This window comes from Chamaea fasciata, unplaced genomic scaffold, assembly GCF_029207755.1.
Source record: "Chamaea fasciata isolate MVZ Bird 193981 ecotype frontalis unplaced genomic scaffold, bChaFas1.0.hap1 SCAF_3, whole genome shotgun sequence".
In the NCBI taxonomy this organism is placed as follows: domain Eukaryota; kingdom Metazoa; phylum Chordata; class Aves; order Passeriformes; family Sylviidae; genus Chamaea; species Chamaea fasciata.
This window is the reverse complement of record NW_027094088.1, coordinates 18,759,190-18,768,884: the sequence shown is the minus strand read 5'-3', so window position 1 is coordinate 18,768,884 and position 9,695 is coordinate 18,759,190. Positions and strand designations below refer to the sequence as shown.

At 57.5% G+C, this 9,695-nt stretch overlaps 1 protein-coding gene across 1 annotated transcript; it reads left to right on the top strand.

Annotated features, from left to right (window-relative positions):
* Positions 1–450: 450 nt before the first annotated feature.
* Positions 451–9,182, top strand: LOC136286226 (acrosin-like). The gene is made up of 6 exons (XM_066177583.1): positions 451–602; positions 1,126–1,182; positions 7,257–7,490; positions 7,805–8,070; positions 8,341–8,486; positions 8,994–9,182. Exons 1-6 carry the CDS (start codon positions 451–453, stop codon positions 9,180–9,182), a joined length of 1,044 nt encoding a protein of 347 aa, XP_066033680.1.
* Positions 9,183–9,695: the final 513 nt, after the last annotated feature.

The window sequence follows — 9,695 nt, the reverse complement described above, 5'->3', positions numbered from 1 at the left end:
GCCCTCAGTGCTTGCAGCTGACACGTGCCTCTGGCAGCCATGAATTGGCTCGGCCTCCTCGTCCTGCTGACCGTGGCCGGGCTGGCCCACGGCATACCGTACCCCTGCGGGTAAGTGGCCCCAGGCCCTGGGAGGGAGCCATGGCAACACTTGGGGCCTTCCCTGGAGGGGACCCGCCTGGCCCCCATGGCTGGCCCACAGCCTCCCACCCACCACGGGGAAGCCTCAGTTCCTTGGACAGACAAACATCCCGTGGGCTTCCCTGGCCTGCTGTGCCCGCAAACCCTTGTGGGGAGGGCAGAGGGCTGAGCTTCAGCCTGAGCCACAGCAGGCCACGCAGCAGCGTGGAAATGACTTTCTGCTTGCAGAGGTTCCTGCGGCCTCCGCGCTCCGCAACCCGACTACAGCTCCACGACTTATTCCACCGGCAACGAAGCTTACGACTACGGCATGACGCGCGTTGTGGGTGGAGTAGGCGCTCTGGAAGCATCCTGGCCCTGGATCGTCAGCATCCAACATCCAGGCCTGGGCCATTGGTGTGGAGGGTCTCTCATCACTGCCGATTGGGTCCTCACAGCGGCCCACTGCTTCGACAAGTTAGAGTAAGGCAGACTAGGGAATGGGGACACCCTCGCTACACCAGCAGGTGCCCTGTCAGCAGCACCACCTGCTACTCCCATCCCCTTTCCTCTCAGGCAGCCCAGCCGCCACAGTGCTCAGGAGAAGCCTGGGCTTGTGCCAAGGCTTCCTAGCAGCCTCCAGCTCGACATTCCCCCAGCCCAATGTGTGCGAGGGCACTCGCACCTGCCAGAGCACTGCGCTCTCTCTGCCTTGCCAAGCAGAGGAGAGGCAGCCGCTGGGCTGCTGTGGTACGTGGCCCTGCTCCCTCTCAGCCCTCTCTCCGTCTTCTTTCCAGTGACATCAGCATGCTGTATGTGGTGCTTGGAGCTACCGAGTTCACTCAGCCGGGCCCTGGGGCTGTAGTTCGCAACGTGAAGCAGGTGGTGGTTCACCCCTACTACAGGCGTGCCGACTTCAGCTACGACATTGCCCTGCTGCAACTGGACGGTTCTGTCCAGTGCAACGCCTACATCCAGCTGGCCTGTCTGGCTGACCCCGCCCTAGAAGTCTCAAAGCTCGACAACTGCTGGATCGCTGGCTGGGGTTCCACCACTGCAAGAGGTGAGTTCCAGGAGTGAAACCTGAGCCAGCTAAGTGCACTGGGGAGAGGGTTTGGGCTTCCTCACAGCAGAGACCGAAGCCAGGCTGAAGGACGCACCCCGGTGCAGAGGTGGGCCTGGCCTGCTCCCCAAAGGCAGGAAGCAGGGACACCATGCCCCAGTGCCTCTGCAGAGGGAAAGCCGTGCCCAAGGGACAGGGATTCCTCCCCTCAGACAGGCAAGGAGAACTGACACGGGGATGCTGAGGGCTTATTGCTTTCTCTGCTCCCAGCTCAAGGTTCAAGTGGTCGCCTGCAGGAGGCCAAGGTCCAGCTCATCAATTCCCAGCTCTGCAACAGCACAGCCTGGTATGCAGGGCAAGTCCACCCCTACAACTTGTGCGCTGGTTACCCACAGGGCACCATCGACACCTGCCAGGTATGAATGTGTCACGAGCCTCTCAGCCCCCAGCAGCACCAGCAGCCCTGGCAGCACTGCCCAAACACCGCCCAGGGTCTGCTTTGCCCCGGCCAGTTCGCCCGGTCACCCTCCCAGCCCCAGCTCCCCCCCCCCCCCCCCCCCCCCCGCCCCCAGCTGCTGGGGGGGCTTCCTACACCCTCCCCATCCACTCCTACTTGCCCAGTGCCCCCCTTGTGCCAGAAAGCCCAGACAGCCCAGCTGGTGGTCTTGGCAGCGCAGAGATCCTGGTGCCAAACATCCATCCTCTGCACATCCAGGACTCCTGCCTTGTGCAGAGAGGACAGAGAGAGCCCTACCCTCCAGGACCCCAAGCCATTCACAGCCAGGGCTCTGGAGGCTCCAGCCTCTGAGGAAAGCCTTCCTCTGCCTGGAATACAGTTCTGGCAGGGGCTGTGAGAGAAGAGGAGACAGCCCCAGTGCTGGCAGGGGCCACTCAAGGCCACCTTAATCCTCTCTGCTCTATTGCAGGGTGACAGTGGTGGTCCTCTCATGTGCAAGGACAACACCGCTGAGTACTGGTGGGTTGTCGGCTTAACCAGCTGGGGAGAAGGCTGCGCCAGACCAAAGCGGCCTGGAATCTACACCTCCACTCGGCACTTCTATCACTGGATTGACTACAACATCCGTGCGTTCCACACAGCTGAAAGGGCTTCCTGAGCAGCAGGACAGGCAGGATCCAGGGCAGGCTGCAGTGCACCGCGACCATCTCCTGCTGGGGCAATGCCTGCTGATCCAAAGGCAGCCTCAGTGCCAAAACCCTGCTCTGCCCCGCCCCCATTTCTCTCCTGTGTGCAGGCAAACACTGGAGTTGACCTAACTGTTGAAATAAAGTTCCCTTTGTTCACAGGGAGCCGTCTTTTCAGTGTCATTCCAATTCCTGGGAAGGGCAACAAGTGCCACATTCGGCACCTGCAGAATGAGCCTGAGGCACGAAGGGACAGAGTGGCTCCAAAGAGCACCAGTGTGCCTGGTCAGAGAGCAGAGGGCTCTGAGCCACCATGGGCTGGAGGAAGCCGGTACGCCAAGCCCAGGAAGGGGATAGGACAAAAGCAGACACCTTGGGGACAGTGCTCAAATGCCCATGGGCTGATGATTTAGGGCCCGGTGTAAGCTTGGGCAAAGAGAAGAGACCAGAGACAGTCCCAAGCATGACAAGGGAAACTCCTGCCTCCTGAGTGGACTGCCAGTGATGGCTGGGAAGGCTGACGTGAAACAGAGATTGGACAGAGATAAAAAAATAAAGTAGGTATTTCTTGAAAGGCCTCCAGAATCCACCTTGGCCAGGACAGGAGCCTGATCGGGGCTATCCACAAAGTTGGACAAATAATGGCCACAAAATGGCTGACGGGTCACAAGATCTTACGTTTTTATAGGTTTTGGTCCATTTGCATATTGGGGTTTAATTGTCCAATTACAGCTTCAGCTGGTGGGGTCTCATCCTTCTTGTTTTCTCTCTTCAGTCCGCTGTTGTTTATGCTGTTGGCCTGAAAGTTGCCCTCGGTCCTCAGCAGGAAAAGGATTTGTTTGTCTGCTTCCTCTATAAAAAGAGCCTACTGGCACTTAATGCGAGGCTCAGAACTACACCCCGAAGCAGCACAGAACCTAAAAATACGAAAGCTAAAGCTCAAGGCATCACCAGTGCCCTAAGGCAGAGCCAGAGTTCACAGGGAGTAAAGGGGGACTGATGTGCTAGGCGGTCACACTTCACAGATATTCAAAGGAAGAGCTGGGCTCATTCTGGGGAGAGGAACCTGGCAGAAACAGCAGGAGAGCACACCAGGAATGCCCTGGAAGGCCAAAGTGAGTGGGCCAACAGCAGCTGCAACAGCAAGGCTGCTCACAGGCAGGGAGGGCCAAGCCTGGGAGCCATGGGAAAAAGATCCCTGGGCGTGGCTCCATATTTGGGAGGAGACAAAAGGCAGAGACAGGGAGGAGTCAAGGAAGATGAGGCTGCTGTGTAAGTCTGGCAAACGGAGAGAAGGAGCAGTCAAAGATCCAGCTGCACAGACACAAACTGCAGCTTGCTGTGCTTCTTTGTCTGAGTGCTGCACATAAGCACCACAGGATGGGCAAGAACCTTCTTATCTCGACTCACTAATTAACAAATCCTCTACAAACGGTTCAAATTTGCCCCAGAATTTAGACTCTTTTCAGTCAAACCTCAATATTTGGGGTGCTGGGACGGGCAAAGAAAAAATGATGGCATAATGCCATGGGGAAGACTTGTTGAAGGCAGTTGCTGTCTGTTCCAGGTGAAGGCAAGCGAACATTGACTTTCTAAATATAATGGAATGTTGCGGTGCGAAAATTATTACTGTGCAATTTTATGCAGAATGGTTTGTTCCAGATTAGCCCGTGTTCTAACCCCTTTGGTTTTTCCCTAGTTGTGGCTCCTGCCCATCTCCCTGCAACCCTGCCCAGACTCCGGTGGGGGGCTGGGGTGATTGGCAGAGCCTCTGACTTCCCCGCCCTGTATTATGTATCAGATGCCCTGTGTGCTGTCTTTTTGTCTTGGTAACTCCCACCCCACATGGTATTGGTCCTGGGCTAATCCCTGCCCCTTTCCACACCCCTGGTACTTAAGGTCAAGGAGAGCCCAGAGAAGTCATTTTTCACCTGGCCAGCTGGCAGCAATAGACCCATCTTGTCACCCACGTGAGAGTCTGCCTTTCTTCCACACCGAAGCCACACTTCTGCCTGAGGGCCAGGGCTCACACAGCAAGAAGGTACCGGAGTTGTACCCATTAATGCGTGTTCGGGACCGAGCTAGCCGTCGCAGCTCTGAACGCCCGCATTAATGGAAGGCTTCAAAATGCCTTGGGCTAGGTGTCACTCCGTCCGCTTCTGGACATTCTTCTTGGGTTCCAGGCAAACGGAGTCCTGTCTCACGGCATGTGGCATTCTTCCCTTTGTGTTAATCAAGATGGGCCGTGCTGAGAACAATCATGCCACATCTGTACTTGGCCCCGCCACCCTGGCATAAGATTCTTCAAATCTTTGCTGAAGCAAATTTCAGGGGCTGCCTGCTCACTAAAGACACCGAGTCCAAGAGTGTCACTCAGGGTTGGGGCTGATCATTACCCTGCCCAGAGGGGAGACAAGCTTAGAGCTGCCCAATCATCCTGGCACGACCTTGTTGTGCAAAATTCTGCTGCCCATAAGAGTTTCTCCCAGTTCTCTACAACTTTGGCCACAGACATGTCCTCACCTAAAACAGGGATATTTCCCATCACATCAGACACCTGGATGCATGTGAAACCCTCTTCTGCATGCCAAGAAGGGATTTCCACCCCCTTCTGTGTGTGCTCTAGCACCCATTTTGCGGCACGAGGGACGCAAGGTTCTCCCTGTGCCTGTCTGCAAAAGCCTTCAAGCAGAGACTCGAGCCCCTCTACCTCACAACTTACGGGGGCCCCCACAACTCCTCCGTGGCCACCTTACACTGATCGTGCTGCGCGCACCTTCTTCACCCGCTACCCCTGACTTCACCAAATCTGCAGCAAATGCCGCCACAAGAGAGAGGCTCAATTCCATGCTTATAATTTACACAGACTCTGCGCATGGAATTAGAACACTCCTCCCATGGCTCCTTCTTGCTCTAAAGATCCCAGGTGAACTCAGCAGTACCTGCTGTGACAGGACGGAGGCTCCAGCAGGACTGTCCTTCGGTCCCATCTGGGCTGCCAAAATGCTGAGGGATCTCCCCTGTGTGACCATTCCAGAGGCACAGGTGACTGCAACAAGCTGATGGGTGACCCGTTTGATTCCCTCCCCACACCGCTCTCAGCCAGTCAGAGCGGGTATCCGTACCCATTCAACCTCAGGGCTCTTTGCCCCAGCAGACTCACAGATGTCACATTCCATAAAGAGCCACCGGCTCCTGCTGCAGCACTCAGGGTCCGTTCAAATCCCTGGCCTGTGCCACAGCACCCTGTGCCCTCTGCCATGCAAAGGGTGGCAGTCTCTGGTCCCAGACTCCCACCAGCCAGAGCTCAATCTGCAGCTGGCACTGCAGCCGCACAACCAGCTCCCTGCCCCAAATGGATTCCTCAGCAGCTGCTGGCCTCAGAGACTGCGCAGCCTCATCCTGCAAGAAGAGGGGCCTAAAGAAAGCAGCAGAGAGCAGCCCTTCTTACAGGGGCAGGTCCTCAAAGGACAAGGGCAATGGCTTTACAGTGACAGAGGGTGGCTTCATACGAGATATTGGGAAGAAATTCTTGACTGTGAGGCTGCACGGATACTGGCATGTGTTGCCCAGAGCAGCTGTGGATGCCTGTTTTTCATGTAGGCAAGGTCAGCACAGAAGACGCAGACACCAACTTCAGGAATAAATGTCATTTACTGCAATTCAAAACCGCAACCAATGGGAAAAGGATAAGCTAAGCAATGCACCTAATCATTACTATAAAAGACTGCCTACAGTGATGAAGAAAGACACATCACAAGTTACCCTAATCCTTGACCATCATGCAGGTCTGCCCATCAAGTGGGGGAAGCCAGTGGCAGTCACAGTGAAGGACTGGAGAACCGCTCCCAGCCAACTGGGAAATCCCGCAGGTGCCTTCCCCTACAGGCAAGGAGGTTTCTGACTGGGCTGTGAGAGAGGCCCACCTTTATACTGTTGAATAAACAAGCTACCATAACATCTAGTGCAGGGGCATCTGGTTTTTTTTCTCCTCTTGGGATGCTCCCAAGGCCTTGGAGGACTCCAGGAGGAACCAAGGAAGTTGTCTGTGATCCTACATCCCAAAAGAAGGCCAGATGTGGCCTTGTCCAGTTTCTGATTAGGGAAAGGCAAATCCACGTTTTGCCGAGGAGCGGATCTCGATAACATTTGGTTGGCAGGTTCACGCAGAGGCCAACTTTTGATCAAGAGCTCTTGTTCCTGCCTCAGTCAGGTCCTGTTGATGAAGACTTAGTACTTCAGTGTCCCATCCTCCCTCAGATTGTTCAACGGCAGCTTCTGAGCCAGGCTCAGAAGAGCAAACTTCTCCAGTACAAACTATCCATCCCTACCAATGGCAGGAAGTCAGAGCTATGTGATTTCCAAGCTCCCTTCCACCCCAAACCATTCCATGGCTGATGGATTCAGTGTTGCCCCTCCCCCAGTGGTCCCCGGTTGCACAGGCCCCCACAGCGCCCCAAACACGGAACCCAGCCCTCAGTGACATCAGCCCCGGGGCCGAGGGCACCACGGGCAGCGCGGCTGCTGCCGGGCACTGCGGCTGTGGCTGTGCTGCTGCACGGAGCCCTCAGTGCTTGCAGCTGACACGTGCCTCTGGCAGCCATGAATTGGCTCGGCCTCCTCGTCCTGCTGACCGTGGCCGGGCTGGCCCACGGCATACCGTACCCCTGCGGGTAAGTGGCCCCAGGCCCTGGGAGGGAGCCATGGCAACACTTGAGGCCTTCCCTGGAGGGGACCCGCCTGGCCCCCATGGCTGGCCCACAGCCTCCCACCCACCACGGGGAAGCCTCAGTTCCTTGGACAGACAAACATCCCGTGGGCTTCCCTGGCCTGCTGTGCCCGCAAACCCTTGTGGGGAGGGCAGAGGGCTGAGCTTCAGCCTGAGCCACAGCAGGCCACGCAGCAGCGTGGAAATGACTTTCTGCTTGCAGAGGTTCCTGCGGCCTCCGCGCTCCGCAACCCGACTACAGCTCCACGACTTATTCCACCGGCAACGAAGCTTACGACTACGGCATGACGCGCGTTGTGGGTGGAGTAGGCGCTCTGGAAGCATCCTGGCCCTGGATCGTCAGCATCCAACATCCAGGCCTGGGCCATTGGTGTGGAGGGTCTCTCATCACTGCCGATTGGGTCCTCACAGCGGCCCACTGCTTCGACAAGTTGGAGTAAGGCAGACTAGGGAATGGGGACACCCTCGCTACACCAGCAGGTGCCCTGTCAGCAGCACCACCTGCTACTCCCATCCCCTTTCCTCTCAGGCAGCCCAGCCGCCACAGTGCTCAGGAGAAGCCTGGGCTTGTGCCAAGGCTTCCTAGCAGCCTCCAGCTCGACATTCCCCCAGCCCAATGTGTGCGAGGGCACTCGCACCTGCCAGAGCACTGCGCTCTCTCTGCCTTGCCAAGCAGAGGAGAGGCAGCCGCTGGGCTGCTGTGGTACGTGGCCCTGCTCCCTCTCAGCCCTCTCTCCGTCTTCTTTCCAGTGACATCAGCATGCTGTATGTGGTGCTTGGAGCTACCGAGTTCACTCAGCCGGGCCCTGGGGCTGTAGTTCGCAACGTGAAGCAGGTGGTGGTTCACCCCTACTACAGGCGTGCCGACTTCAGCTACGACATTGCCCTGCTGCAACTGGACGGTTCTGTCCAGTGCAGCGCCTACATCCAGCTGGCCTGTCTGGCTGACCCCGCCCTAGAAGTCTCAAAGCTCGACAACTGCTGGATCGCTGGCTGGGGTTCCACCACTGCAAGAGGTGAGTTCCAGGAGTGAAACGTGAGCCAGCTAAGTGCACTGGGGAGAGGGTTTGGGCTTCCTCACAGCAGAGACCGAAGCCAGGCTGAAGGACGTACCCCGGTGCAGAGGTGGGCCTGGCCTGCTCCCCAAAGGCAGGAAGCAGGGACACCATGCCCCAGTGCCTCTGCAGAGGGAAAGCCGTGCCCAAGGGACAGGGATTCCTCCCCTCAGACAGGCAAGGAGAACTGACACGGGGATGCTGAGGGCTTATTGCTTTCTCTGCTCCCAGCTCAAGGTTCAAGTGGTCGCCTGCAGGAGGCCAAGGTCCAGCTCATCAATTCCCAGCTCTGCAACAGCACAGCCTGGTATGCAGGGCAAGTCCACCCCTACAACTTGTGCGCTGGTTACCCACAGGGCACCATCGACACCTGCCAGGTATGAATGTGTCACGAGCCTCTCAGCCCCCAGCAGCACCAGCAGCCCTGGCAGCACTGCCCAAACACCGCCCAGGGTCTGCTTTGCCCCGGCCAGTTCGCCCGGTCACCCTCCCAGCCCCAGCTCCCCCCCCCCCCCCCCCCCCGCCCCCAGCTGCTGGGGGGGCTTCCTACACCCTCCCCATCCACTCCTACTTGCCCAGTGCCCCCCTTGTGCCAGAAAGCCCAGACAGCCCAGCTGGTGGTCTTGGCAGCGCAGAGATCCTGGTGCCAAACATCCATCCTCTGCACATCCAGGACTCCTGCCTTGTGCAGAGAGGACAGAGAGAGCCCTACCCTCCAGGACCCCAAGCCATTCACAGCCAGGGCTCTGGAGGCTCCAGCCTCTGAGGAAAGCCTTCCTCTGCCTGGAATACAGTTCTGGCAGGGGCTGTGAGAGAAGAGGAGACAGCCCCAGTGCTGGCAGGGGCCACTCAAGGCCACCTTAATCCTCTCTGCTCTATTGCAGGGTGACAGTGGTGGTCCTCTCATGTGCAAGGACAACACCGCTGAGTACTGGTGGGTTGTCGGCTTAACCAGCTGGGGAGAAGGCTGCGCCAGACCAAAGCGGCCTGGAATCTACACCTCCACTCGGCACTTCTATCACTGGATTGACTACAACATCCGTGCGTTCCACACAGCTGAAAGGGCTTCCTGAGCAGCAGGACAGGCAGGATCCAGGGCAGGCTGCAGTGCACCGCGACCATCTCCTGCTGGGGCAATGCCTGCTCATCCAAAGGCAGCCTCAGTGCCAAAACCCTGCTCTGCCCCGCCCCCATTTCTCTCCTGTGTGCAGGCAAACACTGGAGTTGACCTAACTGTTGAAATAAAGTTCCCTTTGTTCACAGGGAGCCGTCTTTTCAGTGTCATTCCAATTCCTGGGAAGGGCAACAAGTGCCACATTCGGCACCTGCAGAATGAGCCTGAGGCACGAAGGGACAGAGTGGCTCCAAAGAGCACCAGTGTGCCTGGTCAGAGAGCAGAGGGCTCTGAGCCACCATGGGCTGGAGGAAGCCGGTACGCCAAGCCCAGGAAGGGGATAGGACAAAAGCAGACACCTTGGGGACAGTGCTCAAATGCCCATGGGCTGATGATTTAGGGCCCGGTGTAAGCTTGGGCAAAGAGAAGAGACCAGAGACAGTCCCAAGCATGACAAGGGAAACTCCTGCCT

What these genes read in the sequence shown, in the direction of transcription:
- LOC136286226 (XM_066177583.1), top strand. Translation starts at nt 451, where the DNA reads ATGACGCGCGTTGTGGGTGGAGTAGGCGCTCTGGAAGCATCCTGGCCC. An exon ending in CACTGCTTCGACAAGTTGGA is followed by an intron (nt 7,491 to 7,804) that starts GTAAGGCAGACT and finishes TCTTCTTTCCAG; the next exon opens with TGACATCAGCATGCTGTATG. An exon ending in GGGTTCCACCACTGCAAGAG is followed by an intron (nt 8,071 to 8,340) that starts GTGAGTTCCAGG and finishes CTCTGCTCCCAG; the next exon opens with CTCAAGGTTCAAGTGGTCGC.